We start from the raw sequence: 16,670 nt of genomic DNA, 5'->3' as shown, positions 1-16,670 counted from the left end.
ATGCTTCATTTTAAAAAAATCAATACAAGAAACTCCAAATATACAAAACAGATAAAGTAGGGTGTAATTATTTATATAACATCTACCCACCCATAAAAGAATTCCGCTTAGAATTAGAATTCCTTTGAAAAGTAAACTCCTCTCTGGGAACATAAATGTATATTTATTGATCATTAACTAATGGCTTATAGAAAATGTTTAGAGCCATTATCAATTGAAGGTCAGTCATATATGAAGGCAATAAATCCTTAAAATTATAATGTTAGGGGTAGAATGTGATTAGATTTTAAAAAATATTTAATTCACTAAAATTTTCATGGAAGCATCAATTACATAAAACAAAACATAACTGGAACAGTATTAAAATGTTAATATATTTCAAATATATACATATATGTATGTATATCCATACACATGTATATATGTTAGCAAAAAGGGGAAATTTTATCAGGATCTTTATGGCTAGTGGTGCAAATGCTTATTACCTGCACATTTTTTTCCATCTCCTGTGTAGGGTGGGATGCATGTACATATATAGGACCCATTTGTATTAAGGCAGGAAGCATGCTTATCACAATCTGATCCAACTGCACATTCATCGACATCTAAAACCCAAGCACAGCATTTTATCTAAGCAGCCATTCTTAGAACTGGATACTATCAACAAATCTGTAGGTGATCCAAAAAATCTGTTTTTGTCTTTTTCCTTCCAAATGAAAACTATATCTATAATTCTCAATTCTTTTTGAAAAAAATATTTTATTTTTTCTAATTACATGTAAAACAATTTTCACATTCATTCATTAAAAATTTGAGTTCCAAATTCTCCCCCTCCCTCCCTTTTCTCCCCACTCATTGTAACTCCCAATTCTTACTGATTATTTAATCAATTATCTTGAGCTTTGAAATCTAAGATTTCTATCCTTCAACAAGTATTTATCAAGTTCTGGGCACATAAACAAAGTTCAATGGTCCCTGCCCTCAAGGAGTTTATATTCTCGCAACATGCACATGACGTAAGTATGTCTAAAACTTACACAAGGCAGATACAAGTGTAATTGACAATATCCCTGGGGTTGCTCAAGGTAATTTTAAGGGAAAAGACCTTGTAGCTGTGGGAACCAGGAAATATTTGAAGGAAAACAGGGGTTCTAAGAGGTAGGGGTAAGGAGTGAGTTCATTCCTGGCAAGGAAAACAAACAGTGCAAAGGCAGAGAGAATCTGAAAATCAGAGTGTTGTGGGTGAGGAAGAGCAAGGAAAACAATTTGATGGGACTTGAGGGCATCGAGGGAAGTGATGTAAAATAAGGCTGGAAAGGTAGCATGAGGTCAGGGTTATAAACACTTTTAAGTCCCCCAAATAGGAGTTTATATTTGACCCTAAAGGTAATAGGAAGCCTCATCACTTTAGGAAAATCACTCCAGCATCAGTGTGAAGGATAGATTATTGAAAATTGCAAATATTTTACAAATATAATGTATTGGTAATATAAATGCAATCGTTATATTCCCATTGTAGAGAAGGATAAGTGAAGGCACAGAGATCATTAAAGATTTGCTCAATTAGGCTGAGACCAGGTAGTATTTGGAATGTTAGGTAATCATTAAAGATCACCGATTCCAACAGAGCTGGTCACAACAATATACAAATATATTTGAGATCATTTCAAAAGTTGAGTTGAGGAAGCATGGTCCAGTGAAAGAGTCCTGACTCGGGGTCAAAGGACCTGTGTTCAAATCTTTATTCTTTCATTTTTATATGTATGACCTGAGCAGACCTCTTATTCTCTCCAAGTCTCAGGTTCCTTATCTATAAAATGACAGTGTTCCCTGCAGCACTAAATCTGTCAACTTTGATCTACACCAAGCAAAGTACAATATTTTCAGCTTGAGTCGACACTTTTGGGTTAGTTTTTACCAAGGCATGAAGGTGAGATGCCATTCCAGCTGCCATTATCTGTACAGAACATCCTTGAATCGCCCAGCAGATAATAGCCATTGTTACACTGGTAGGTGACTGTGCTGCCTGCATAGAAGTCCTCGGCAGAATAAAAACCATTCTCCAAAGGTGGTGGCACTCCGCAGCCAATTCCTACAACATAGCCAAGAACATAACTACACAATGAGTGAAACCAATATAATCAAAATGGGTTTTAAGAAAGTTCAAAGAATAACTCTCTTACATAATGCACACGTTGGAAAAAACACGGGTTCCCACATACCAGGGACCTAAAAGAATGATTGATTTTGGATTTTGAGGCTACTGAAATTCAGAAAGTAGCCTAAATGAAAATAAAGCACAAGGCCTAAATACCATTTAACATGACTTGTCTATATTTTCTGTTCAGATTTTCTTTGATTTTTCATGAAATTTCATGATTTATAGAATTTTGAATGCATTTTGTGCATAACAGTAGGGATTTGGATATAGTTAACTTTTTAGTATTTAGTATATTTAATAATAGATATTAAGTAAAAAGATCATCGGTGCCCACGTTAAAAAACATGAGTTCCAGTACCTGGTCCTGCCAATACCTAGTTTTGTAAATCATTACAATCATTACATACATGAGTCCTAGCTATATTTGCTAGTTCCCTCTTCATTCCTAGCTATTTCCATTTCTTTCTTTTATTCCCCATATCATTAGGCTACAGGAACCACAGAATCAGAATGAGATGTGAACGATCTAATCTAACATTCTCATTTTATGGATGAGGAAGTTGAGGTCTAGTAAGGAGAAATGATTTGTCCAAGGTTATGGAATTATTAACAAATCATTTCCTTGAAAAGGGCTGAGGAGGTACCTCTTCTTTTCGTGAGTCCTAACAACATCATTGACAAAGAGAGCTCACTTTCACAGTGTGGCAGTGGTTGAGTCCATTGTCCCTGATTCAGGCAGTACTGAACAGCATCCCCGACTATCTGGAAACCCGCATCACAGGAAAGACTGACTTTAGAGCCTGGTTTTAAATCTGCTGTTAAGGTCCGCAGATGAGGTACATATCTGTCTAACGATGGACAATCTGGAGATAGAATACATGGGAACAGACGGTTTTGAGAAACATGGTTGCAGCATGAATCCAACATATGGAGTGTTAATTGCGCATGTATATTTGAACACTAAACACATTCTGCTTTTATGAATATGCTAAGTTCCTTGGCTTTCTGAAAGGGGAGGAGAGGAGCAAAGTTAAAACTATTTTGCTTTGACAAAGGTTTCAGATTATTTTGTTTTAACAAGACGTTGAAGGAAAAAACAGTTTTAACAATGAGAAATACAATCTTGAATTTTAATGAAATGAAAGATAAAAAAATCAAATTACTAGCACAATCCTCTATTTGAATCAATAAGCCATTTGAATTCATTTAGCTATTCAGTACAGGAAGACTTAAATTTTTATACAGTGTCTGGAATTTTAGGAATGGAGAAATAATTTTCTCATTGTCAATATAATTCATTCCAGGATGTTGAAGGAGATACTACTTAAACATTCAATTTTGTGAAGAAAACATTTGATTGTTCAGATTCTGATTACCTAGTTGATTATTCAGATCTTATGCTTTTCTTTCTCCTCCCTTTTCATTCTCCTTTATGTTGCCATTTAATTGCTCATTAGACCTCCCATCAAAGGATGGACACACACACAGACACACACAAAAATAACATAACAGGAATTTCAGCTCTTAGCAGTTCTGGCAAAGAGTTTGTTGGGAGGAAATTGTTGATTAAAATTCAATTCAAATAAAACTGAATAAAATTCATTTATCTAAGTAATTCTCTCAAGAATGTAACCGGTATATTTTAAGATCACTTTAAACTCAAACATACAAAAGAAATTCTAACCAGAACAGAATATGCTCTTGGAATCAATCTTCACTTTTCCAACAACTCCTGATAGGAAGTCCGGCCAGGCCAACACATTTCCTTTACTGAGTCCTTCTGGACAAGAAGTAGCCAAAGATTTCACCTGAAAGTTCAATAGATACATTTAAATATGCTCTCTTTTGTTCATTCAGATCCAAATATGGAAGATAAGAACTTGTCTCATTGAAAACTCAAGGACATGTTCATAGGATTGACATTATGACTAGATGGAGATGTAGGTAACATTCACATGATAACCAATAAGGATAGTTGGCCCTACATGCCTCCTTCTCCTCCTCCAGACTCTGCTGATTACAATTCCATGATTAGAAATTTAATTCTTTGTTTTAAAGATTTATTCAAGGCCAAAGTTCAAATGTCCCTGGGAGGGGTGAGCCATTAATTCATATCAGTAATTTATAGTATGAATGAACTTTAAACAAAAATGACAACAGATATTGATAACAGGATGAAGGTAAAATATACTAGTAGCTAGAAAGAGGAAACTAAAGAATATCACTAAAGGAGGAAAAAGACTGTGATAGGGGACGCAAAGATAAACTCTGCCTTGTCACAATTGTGCCCGAGGTTGGACCCACATTGGTGAAAATACGTGATCCTTGCAGTTGTAGGCTGTAGGTTATCTTTATTATAGTTTCTGAGTGTCAAAAATCATATCGCAGAATTTCAAAGTGGAAGGAAGTTTAAAGATCATCAGATACAGTTTCCCATTTTACAAATAACACCTAATAATTATATAGATCTTTATTTTTTACTAAGTGCTTTACATATATTATTTCATTTGATTCATACAACAACTCTGTAAGATAAGCGCTATTATTATCATCCCTATTTTATGAGAAAACTGAAGCTGTGCATGGTTAAGTGACTTGTTAGGGTCACACAGCTAGGGCAAGATTTGAATACAATTCTTCCTCATTCTTAGTCCACTGTTCAGGTCTTCATGTCCCTAGCTGCCTCAAATGAGAAGATCCAGAAGGAGGAAGTAATTTATTTGTGGTCATATGGCCAATTGATTCTTTTCAGCTTCCTCATTTATAAAGATGATTGCTAAGGTCCTCTTAAGTTCTGCAGTTTTATAATTCAATGATGAATGACAGAGCTGGTACTAAAATGCAGGTCTTTTGACTGCCAACTAAAGGAATGGCCAGATTGATAGAAGTACAAAGTTGGAAGGAATATCAGAGGCCAACCTATACCTGTACAAGAATTCTTTCTAAAACATATGCAACAAATGGTCATAAGCCATTTGTTAGAAGACTTCCAGTGAGGGGACCCCAATACCCACCAAGGCACCCGATTCCATTTTCAATAACTAATTATTAGCAATTTTTTCTTTATATAAAATTTAAATGACCCCTTTATAACTTCCATGCATTGCTCCTGGGTGGGTAGAACTAGGGTAGAACAAAGGATATTCTGAATTCTACAAAAACAAGTTTAATCTCTCTTCCCTGTAAACATCCTTCAGATGTATGAAGATATTTATGTTCTCTGTGCCTTTGGAGAAGTCTTTTCTTCTCCAGGGTAACCAACCCTAGTTCCTTCAACTATCCTCATATATTTTGGCCTTCAGAATTTCCACTGTCTTATTTCTCCTTTTCTGGAAATCCCACAGTTTGGCAACTTCCTTCCTAAAATATTATGACCAGAACGGAATAAAATATTCCAGATACACTTCTAGCAGAGAACAGTATAGTGTGAATACTATGTCCTATGCTATGGGCATTATATCCCCTTAATGCAGTCTATGACAGCATTAGATTTTTGGCTACCATCTTGCAATGTCGACTGAAATTTAGCTTGAGCCTCCTAAAATCCCAGATCCTTTTGCAGTTATTCTATAATCATTTCCCCTCTCCATTTTATAACTATGAAGTTGATTATTTTTTAATTACTTAATTTATTTTTAGTTTTCAACATTCACTTTTTGAAGTGATTATTTAAGCCCAACTATAAAATTCTACATTTTTTCCTGGAGGAGGTCATACAATCATGCTGTTTGAGTCCAAAATAAATTTATTTTATTTAATCTCAACAGGTCATCACTGCAGAAAGGGAATTCTTATACTCCCTAATTGATTCTCTGTCTTAATGACCACAATGGTTCTACATTTTCTCCTTAGCTGCCATAGCACCCTGTCCCCCACCCTCTTAGCTGAGGACCTCTCCTCATAATTTACCATGAAAAACAAGGCCCATTTGCCCTGATCTCCCTCTTCTTCTCTTTTCATTTATACCTCCCTGACATCATCTTCTTTACTCCCAGTCTCTGATGAAGAGGTGGCTCTTTACATCAAAGTCAGATCTTCTACATGGACCTTTGGTCCCATTCTCATCCTACCATTCTCAGCAGCCCTAATTTAATTCCCATTCTCTAATCTTCAACTTCTCTCCATATACAGGTTTCTTCCCTGTGTGTCTTCTGCTTCCTTAAAAAACCTTCCTTAGTCCTACCATCCCTGTTAGTTCTCTTCCTCTTCTCAACTAAACTCCTTGAAAAAGCAGTTTAAATTTTGTGCCCCCATGTTCTTTCCTCTCACTGTCTTCTAAGCTCTCCAAAATCTGGCCTCCCAAATCACCACTTGACTGAAACTACTTTTTCCAAAGTAACTAATGATTTTGTATTTGCCAAATCTAAAGACCTATTTTCAGTCCTCATCCTCACTGACCTCTCTGTTGCATTTGATACCACTGACCACCTCCTCCTGGATACTCTCTCTTCTCTGGGTTTTTAATGACACCATTCTTTCTTGGTCTTTCTTGGTCTTTCTTGCCACTCCTACCTGTCTGACCACTCCTCTGTATTCTTTGCTGGATCATCATCCCTACCATGTCCTCTAACCATAGCTTAACCATGGACTGTCTCTTGGACCTTTTTCTCTTTTTTTTGGTATATGCTGAGTTACTTGATAAACTCCTCAGCAACCATGGGTTCAATGATCATCTCTATGCACATGAAATATCTATATATGCACTATGTATGAATGTATACGTATGTATCCCAAGACACAGTTCTGCATTACCAATTGCTTGCAAATATTTTGAACTGGATGTCCTAGAGGCATTTCAAAGCAAACATATCTAAAAAAGAACTTTTCTTCCTTTCCAAACTTCAACCCCAATTATGAATGCCCCTATTACTGTTGAGGGGAATACAATCCTAGTAATCCAGTTTCAAAATCTCAGTGACATCCTTGATTTCTCACTCTACCTTACCTAACACATCCAGGCAGTTGCCAAATCTCACCATTTCCATCTCCACAACATCTTGTGCATACATTTCCCCCTACTCACACACAAAACCACCACACTAGTTCAGGTCCTTATAACCTCTTGCCTAGACTATTCCAATAGCCTCCTAATGTGTCTCCCTGCCTTAAGTCTCTGCCCACTCCAATTTATCCATCACATAGCCACCAAAGTGATTGTGCTAGAGTGCAGGTCTGACCATGTCACCGTTCTACTCAGTAAACTCCAGTGCCTCCCTGTTACCTTGGGATCAATATCAACTCCTTTTTTTTGCCATTTAAAGTGCTCCACAATCTTTCTCCTTCTTACCACTCGTTTGTATTTCACTACCCTTCAGATATTCTGCTATCCACCCATACTGGCCTCACTTCTTATTTCTCACACCAGATGCTCCAACTCCTAACCTTTGTCTTGGCTGCCCCCTACACCTAGAATTTCTTCCCTCCTCATTTCTTTCTCTTGGGATCCCTGGTTTCCATCAAGACTCAGCTCAAGAACTACCTACTGTTAATGCCTTCCATTTTAAGGATACTTTTTCCCCCCTACTTTATATGTGTAGTATGGCCAATGGTCATATACTTTGAAAATAACTAATCAGTAACAATAACTATGTAGCAGAGACCACAGTATAGATATTTGTAGGAAATGTCAGCAGCAATGGAATGAGTAATGAATTGAGAGTTAGTAGATCAGTGTTTTAGGCCAGACTCTGCCATTAATTAGCTTTGCAATCTTGGCTTAATCACGTAACCTCTTGGGGACTCATTAGCAGTAAAGCTCATATTCATATAGTCCTTTAAGGCTTACAAAGCATTTTCCACATGATAAGCCTATGAAGGACATAATACAAATATTATTATCTTTCTTTCCTTCTTTCCTTCCTTCCTCCTTCCCTTCCTTCCCTTCCTTTCTCTCTTCCTTCTTTTTTTTCTTTCTTCTTCCCTCCCCTTCTCAATCTTTCTTTCTTTCTTCCTTCCTTCCTTCTTCTTATCCTTCCTTCCTAAACTGAGGATTACAGTGTCTAGTCAACTTGCTAAAAGTCAAACAGCTAATAATTGCTGGAGATGAGATTAAAAACAAAATCACTGATTCAATTCGATTTAGAAGTGGAAGGGACCTTGGAAATCATCTAGCATTTTACAGATGAGGAATAAGGTAATAAAAGGCCCAAATGGAATTCAAACCCAGGACTATTGGATTAAAATATAGCACACTCCTTACAGGACTTTTCTTACCCTACCACACTGCCTCGATGAGGATTTAGACCAGGTAATCTCTAAATCTCTTTCTAGTTCTGTCATTCTGGCTATATACAGTTATCGGATACAGTGCGATCAGTAATACTTTCATGAAACCAAAAATGAGATTTGACCTTATAGATACTTCTGGATGAAATTAGGCTGTGATCACCCAGCTGGCCAGAACATGAACATGAATTTAAAGATGAATTCTGCTTCATAACCAATGCAATGCATTGGGACTTAGGCAATGGAAATTTCCATGACTTTTTTTCTCTGTTGTGTCATATTCCTACCATATGGTGAAAATGAAATGCACCTGATCTGGAGCCAGGACATAGTCCCAAATGTTGAGCTGGCTTATAGAGCCCACAAATGACTCAGCTGGGTTGAATCCTTCTCCCCTTTTGTCTTGCTCTTGCCCAAGAACTAGTGCACCACCTCCTAAGGTGAGAAAAAGAGAGAAGGGGAAAAATGTTTCTGTATAGACTTTGAATTGTTTTGATAGGCTTTGGAAATATTCCTTGAATGTTAATTCAATGACAGCATAATCTATGTAAATAATATCTGGTTTTGTTTTTTTTTTACTTAAACAATTCCACAGGCACAATCCTCATTGACACAGATTACTACCCTTCTATGCCTTTACATATAAATGATACCATAGAATCTTTTGAGTAAAATAAATTATATTTTATTGATAAATACAATTTTATCTGTAAAATATTTAATAAAATACCCATAATTTTGGACATTATTACTGACTTTATGACTACTTGATAATGGAGAAAAGAAAAAATATATAGGTATATTAATAAAGGAAGATTATCTTATTAAGAAATACTTCAATTAGGTTATCTGCTTTCTCTTAGGTACTTATTATATCTCAATGCTTCCTCCTAATTGAATAAGGGAATTTGCTGAGTCTTGTAGAAACCTATTCTTTTCAGCATCCTTGCAAACACTAATTAGATAGAAAAGAAGTTGAAAATTTATAGATACATATGTACAGATATGTATGTATTGCTGGAAAAGAAATTCAAAATTTGTAGATACATATGCACATATATGTGAATATACATATATATTTAAATACTAAATGGAAAGGAAATTCAAAATTTATAGAAACGTATGTATACATATGTCTGTGTATGCATACATCTACCAAAAATACAATCTTAATAGAAAAAGTCCTCATTTTTATTTGAGGTTCTGATAAATATATTTACAAATGGACAAGGGCAGAATGGGAGGCTGCAAACTTGCTATTTAGCATATGTTGTTGCACTATGATTTTGTAAGATGATGCCTCTATGCAGTGTGAGCAAAATGTAGCTGTGCTGGCTTGTGACATCTGTCTCGTTCTTCAATAGTCACACATTGCGTGTGGCTCCCACACCAAGCTGCAATGCCCTTTGTGCTCCTCTCTGCCCAATAGCTGGTTCTTTACAGTTTCTAATCTTTGCCTCTGGAAAACCTTTTCAGAGTTGCCCCTGAAGGCTCTGTTGTCTGCCATCCCTTCAAAACCCCCTTCTGCACTTCATTCTTTCCCCTGTTCACCCAACAAAGTGTTCATACTATTCTGAATGTCAGTACAGATAGAGTTGATTGAATATATGTTCATGTTTTTGACATTAGTATTCATCTATAGCTATTTCTTTTGTCCTTCAATTTCATCTTCTTTTATTTCACTTAATAGGAGTTGCAAATAAATATTGCTAATTGATTGATCTAAAATCTCAGTAAGATAAGAAGGCCTTCTTGGGATATAGATCCTTCCATTACTGCAAGTTAAAGGCCTCTGTTGAATTCAGGTATTTCCTTTTTAAAATTGGAAAGATTCTTGGGCCACGTGCCTGAGATTTTATGATTCTTCAAATAAGTTCTACTTTTATACTTACTGGGACACAAAAAGAAATAATGAATGTCATATATATGCGTATGAGAGTGTACTCTAAATTAGCAGGCATATTAATAATTTCTTTAATAGAGAGACTTGCTTTGAGTCACAAAGTGTGTTAGTCTCTCAATAGGATGTTCTATCCTGACAGAATGTAAGCTCCCTGAAGACAGGGACTGTTTCATGTATTTGTGTCCCCTGTGCCTATTTCAGGGCCTGCTCCTTTAACTAGGTACTTGATAAATGCTTAGTGATATTTATTATCTAGACAGATTATGTATAAATTATATTCAGCATAGCTCATGGTCCCAAATAAGTGAAATCATATTTTTCAGTTTTTCAGGTGAATATTCTTGAACCAGCTAAGTTCTATATTACCTCCTTATCTTTATGAACCCAATGGGTACAGAGAACAAAGCTGATGACCTAGGAAGACAGTTTTTTATGTGTTTACATAGTGTAAGACATTTTCCAGGTCACTTGGTGGACTGAACTGTGCCAACTAGTTCATGGAGAAAATGATGGCAGTAAACAAGCATTTTGGATGAGCCAGGATAAATAAATGAAGCCATATGCATTAAAGTTATCAAAAACATGTAGCCAATTAAAAAAAAATCTAAATCAAAGAGAATCCAAGGAGTCTATGTTCTATAGCTACTACAGGGACAAAATCATTTGTTCTAAGACATACCACGGATAACTGAACCAACAGATAGGCCAGTGCCACCATCAGATAATTTTCCATCAATATAGACTTTCCAGGATCCATCAGTACTTGTCCAAGTGACTGAAATATGATGCCAAATGCCATCATTGACTGAGGGACAGTCTGTTATCCTCTCCTTCCCATTCACATAAAGAACCCAACTGCAGGAGAAAAAAAAAAGATGTCAGGTGGGTATTATGTTCATCAGTATGCTTCCTTCTGCACAGCTTAATTCAGCAAATATACACTGATCACCTACTATGTGTTGGCTTCTGTCTTAAGCACTGTGGAAATACAAAAATTAATAACTCGTGGTTCCTGTCCTTAATGAGCTTAGAGTCTAGCAGCAACAAAATGACATATATAATAATAATTAGGTAAATTTGACTAGGAAAAGGGCTATAAAGTTATATAAACAAAGAGATGCTGAAGGTTTCAGTGGGAACAGGTTGCTAAGTAAAAACTATGATTTTTCCCCAACTTGCTTAAATGTTGCAGCATCAGATTTGTTTCTAATTATATTTTGCCTCAGATCACATTAATTTGTAATAACAAGCCTCATATTTATTCATTTAACAAGCATTTATTAAGTACCTACTATGTGCCATACAAGGCAGCTAGGTGGCACAGTGGATAGAGTGCAGGGTCTGGAAACAGACTTCAAATCCAGCCTCAAACACTTGATCCTGGGCAAGTCACTTAACCCTGTTTGCCTCAGTTTCCTCATCTGTAAAATGAGCTGGAGAAGGAAATGGCAAATCACTCCAGTATCTTTGCCAAGAAAATCTCAAATGGGGTCACAGAGAGAGTCAGATGCAACTGAAAACACCTGAACAACAACAAAATGTGCCATGCACTGTGTTTGGTCCTACAGACCCACAAAGTATTCTCTGCTCTCAGGGTGTTCACATTCTCTTGCATGGAAGGAACTAGTCTTAGAATATGCTGAGATAAAGTGGTCTATCTTGAGATGAAAGGAGTCACCCCAGGTAATCCATCCATTATGAGACTCAAACAGAGAATCAAGAGTAGACCTAAGGGCACCTATAAGGAACCACTTCCCTGATGGCTGAACTGACTTATTTTCCATATTTGATTCTAAGCACTTTGAGTTCAGTATAGGGCCATGCACTTTGTGGTTACTCTGTAAATAATTATTGAATGATTAATAGGATCAAGAGGATTGATCCAGTAGCAATTTATTAATAAGGAAAGACCTTCATAAAGGTAAATAGCAGATTGCAGTTCTTGTTTCTGAAAATTAATTTATTCAAGCAGGTAACAAAAAGGACAGTCAGATAAAGGTGAGAGATTTAGAAGAAAATGAAAGAAGAGGAAGCTTAAGAAAGCAACAATGAACATTGAAAGCCATTGGACAAAAGATGTCACACGATTTCCCATCATACACAAGTTTTTTCTCTACTGCTCCCTTTATAGGCAACTCCCAATGAGGACGCTGCCTCTGCCAAAGCAGACCAGCACTTCCTTTGAAACCTGTAGTCTTAGAGAGTTACATTATGCACCAATAGATCAGGTGACTTGTCTAGGAACACAAAACCACTATCTGTTAGAATCAACTTGAACCCAATTCTTCTTGACTCTGAACCTAGCTCTTAATCCACTACATTACACCATGCTGCCTTTGCCCAATTCTACTGAGTGGACTTCCCCTATCTGTGTGATAGGAATCTTGTCACAAATTCTTTGCTCCCTGGAAGGGGAGGGGGGATGTGGTTATCCTACCTTTAGGATAATGTAGGGAATCCAAACCAGAACAGTATGGGAGGTTATTTGTTCAAATAAACTGTTCACTTAAACTCAATTTCATTCAATTCATGTAGTATCACCAATCAGGGTGGGGGTGGAGGGGATTCTGTGGCTTTCAGGGTACACAGGGTTCTCTAGGTCCTCAAGTGTGGCCCTTTGACTAAATCCAAACTTCACAGAACAAATCCTAAAGTTTGGAGTCAGTTGGGCTACACGTACCCTCAAGGCCACAGGTTCCCCATCCCTGAGTCCCAAGCACTTACTCTGTACAGAACACTTGTACTAGGTGCTAAAGAAGATTCAAAGTTTGATAATATAGTTTCTGATCTGATGGAGCCTACAGTGTAGGAGGGAGGCATGGAACATACACAAATAACTCAGGTACAAAATACTAAATAATAATGCATCAGAAAGATGAAAAGTGTTCCAAGGGGTTTGAGGGGTGAAAGGTCATTATGCTTGGAGTGGTCTAAAGTGGGACTCAATAAGGGCTTCTTGAAATGGCATTTAAATTAGAATTTGAAAGATCAATAATGGACATCAGTGCCAAAGCCCCAGCCAGGCAAGAAAGGAGAATACAACAGCAGGCTTCTCCTCTTTTCCATCCAACATCCCTACCATCAGTTAGTTTGAACCTCAACTCTTGGTCTCACTATTGTTAAGTGAGCAGGTAGGGATTTCTACATAAAACAACAACAACAACAAACACTGAATCTATTTATTGCTGGTTCTGCTTACCCATTATAATCAGTAAGAAGGAAAGTATTGTCACTTCCATCCTCAAGTGCATACGAGATTGGAGTTCCATAGTTGTTAACGTCAGAAGAGTTCATCCAGAACGTGCATGTGATGGCACTAAGAGGTGGGAGTATACCATCAAGCATGACATAACCATAGATCCCAGAAACTTCAAAATCCAGGTTAAAACCAGCAGACTGTTCTGCAGCAAATATGAAAAACATTTAGTTCTAGATATGGGCAAAGACATTGCTCGACCAATGGAAGCAATATGCCCCCAAATAAAATTAAATAAGTCCAGTTTGGAAAAACTTAACATTTGGCTGTTTCTTCTTGGTCCCAGAGAACAGAACTAGGAGTGATATGTGAAAATTGCAGAGGCAAATTTAGGCTTGGCATAATGAGAACTTCCTTCATTAACTTGGCATAACATTTCTTCCTTCATTAACTCATCTGCAATTTATAAACTTAAAAAGTTTATAGACTTAAATTTATAAATTTATGAACAATTTATAAACTTAAAGAGTTAACTAGAGCATTGAGGGTTTAAATTATGTTAAATTACTTATCCAGGGTTAAATATGCAATGTATGAGTTGGTACATGAATCCAAGGCCAGCATGGAAGGCTGGGCCTTGCTGTGCTCATATAATTCATATCATAAATAATAATGAGCCTTATTATACTATGTGAATACCAATGTGGTATTTATACATTATTCACATGTACAATACAATATTTATATATGTTTTATATTTTTAAAAGCCCTTTAACAACATTGACATATCAGAGCAGTTATCATCCTATTTCACAGATATGATAAATGGAACTCAGAATATAAGTACCGATTCCAAAGTCACATAGCAGATTAGGGACAAAACTGAGACTAGAACCCATATAACATTCGAGAACCCATGTAAGATTCTAAAGCTTTTGAGTCCAGGGACAACTTCCTGGAATAGGGCCATTAACTCTACAGACATTCAGGAAATAATTATTGAATGGCTATTTCCAGAAAATGACAGGCTAGATAAGGAATCAATCCATAACTGGGAAGACTTTCTAAAAGTAAAGAGGGTAATTCACATTCTTGATAAAGACTTACTCAGATAAGTAACAAAGATGATAATCAGATAAAGGTGAGGGCTTTGGAGGAAAGTGAAAGAAAGGGAGAGTGGAGAAAGTGATAAGGGAAACTGTAAGCCATTCTACAACAACAATAAAAACTCTTCACATTTCCTCCAAAAGCTTTTCTCTCTACCCATGTTTTCTCTCCACTGCTTGCCTTATAGGGAACTCTCTCTACCAATGTAGAATGACACCTTCTCTGAAACTTAGAATCTTAGAGAGCTTCCTGGTGCATAAGAGGTTAAGGGATTTGCTCTGGATCACAAACCAGTATGTGTCAGTGACAGAATTGGAAGAACTGACCATCCAATGTATTATTATGTAATAATAATACATGATATTATATAAATATTATAATATATTATAATAATTATATGATATTATTGTATAATTACTATAATACAATATAATAATAATAATATAATATAATAATAGGTTGTCATTTACACAGTACTTCAGGGTTTGCCAAATGCTTTATATATCATTTGGGCCTCAAAGTAACTCTGTGAAGTAGGTATTATAGGTAGAATCCCATTTTGCAGAAGAGGAAACAGACTTAGGGAAATTAAATGGCTTATACAGTCACAGAGCTACCAAATACTAATTGAATATCTCACATTCATTCCTTTATATCTCATTGCTTTTCTTTTTGTTTGTATATGGTTGTCTAGTAATGCATATCTTTTTTTTTTTTTTTGGCTAGGCAATGGGGTTAAGTGACTTGCACAGGGTCACACAGCTAGTAAGTGTTATGTGTCTGAGGCCAGATCTGAACTCAGGTCCTCCTGACTTCAGGGCCGGTGCTCTAACCATTGTGCCATCTAGCTGTCCCTAGTAATATATATCTTAATCAACCAACAAGCATCTATTAGGCACCAACTATTTGGCACTACTGTGCTAGGCTCTGGAAGTACAAGACAAAAATGCCTCAGCCCCTGCCCTCAAGAAACTTACTTTCTATTGGAGGAGACAACTTGCACATAAATAATTACATATAAGATATATACAAAACAATTATAAAGAGAGGTGTGTTAGAGCAAGTCAAACCAGCTTGCAAGCTGACTGTTAAATTTTCAGGGTGAGCATTTATGCCTAGGAAATTAGCAAATGCTACAAAAGCATTGGTTGATTTATTATTTCCATCTAGAGAGCCAGTTGTTAAAAATTTACCAGCATGCTACGAAATATAAGAGTAAGAAAAAAAAATGGGGGGGTGGTCACTAGCTGCTGTGGGAAGTGGGAAAGGCTTCCTGTAGAAAGTGGTGCCTGAGCAGAATTTTAAAGGAAACAAGGGATTTTGAAAGGGGGAATCCATTCCAGGAACGGGAGACAGCCAGTACAAAGGTGTGGAGATGGAATGATGGGTGTGAGGAACAGCAAACCAGTCTAGTTGGACCACAGATTATGAGAATGGAGTAATGGGTAATGAAACTGCAACAGTAAATTGGGGGCAGACTGTAAGGGTTTTAAAAAACCAAACAAAGAGATTATATTTGACTGGAGAGGAAATAGGAAGGGATTGGATTTTGGTAAGTAGGGGAGTTTAGCATTTAAAGCTCTTCCTGGCCCAATCCCTTCCTACACTTCAAGTCTTTTTATAATTTACTCCTCTCCACATACCCTGTGAATCATCTGTCCTGGAAGACTTGCTTACTTTACATTTCATCTGTGATTTTTGCCCTGTCTATTCCCTCATAGCTAGAATGCTGTTTCTTCTCATTGCTGCCTCTCAGAATCCCTGGCTTCCTTCAAGACTCAAGAGCCTGCTCTGCAGGAAGCCTTTCAGGGTACCCCTAGATGCTAGAGCCTCTCACTTTAAGCTCACCTTCCATCTCTGCCATCTCTTCTATAAGGATAGGGAACACATCTCTGATTTCACTGTGTAGGAAATTCCTACGTCAGGAAACTCACTCTACCAGTTCAGGTCTCTGCTGTCTCCGTGATTTATAGTGTTTGGGAGCTGCTAATAATAATAATAATAATAATAATGACAATAAATAGTTAATATTTATATGGTGCTTGGGCAGCTAGGTGGTGCAGTGGATAGAGTGCAGG

General features: G+C 36.8%; 1 protein-coding gene and 1 long non-coding RNA gene across 3 annotated transcripts in view; one reads left to right on the top strand and one right to left on the bottom strand.

The window, feature by feature from the left end:
- The window catches only part of SVEP1 (sushi, von Willebrand factor type A, EGF and pentraxin domain containing 1), a 317,149-nt gene that overhangs the window by 85,403 nt on the left and 215,076 nt on the right, over window positions 1-16,670 (bottom strand). Inside the window, 7 exon segments of the mRNA XM_021001765.2 lie at window positions 486-605; window positions 1,919-2,092; window positions 2,854-3,024; window positions 3,846-3,969; window positions 8,697-8,821; window positions 10,969-11,144; window positions 13,489-13,690. Of these exon segments, the coding sequence (XP_020857424.1) occupies window positions 486-605; window positions 1,919-2,092; window positions 2,854-3,024; window positions 3,846-3,969; window positions 8,697-8,821; window positions 10,969-11,144; window positions 13,489-13,690 (1,092 nt within the window).
- LOC144456835 (uncharacterized) overlaps window positions 1-16,670 on the top strand; it is a 301,200-nt gene that overhangs the window by 243,784 nt on the left and 40,746 nt on the right. The gene's annotated exons all lie outside the window — the stretch shown is intronic.

This window comes from Phascolarctos cinereus, unplaced genomic scaffold, assembly GCF_003287225.1.
Source record: "Phascolarctos cinereus isolate Bilbo 61053 unplaced genomic scaffold, phaCin_HiC Scaffold_4;HRSCAF=312, whole genome shotgun sequence".
Taxonomy (NCBI): domain Eukaryota; kingdom Metazoa; phylum Chordata; class Mammalia; order Diprotodontia; family Phascolarctidae; genus Phascolarctos; species Phascolarctos cinereus.
The sequence above is the reverse complement of the archived record's forward strand: the minus strand, read 5'-3'. Positions and strand labels throughout refer to the sequence as shown.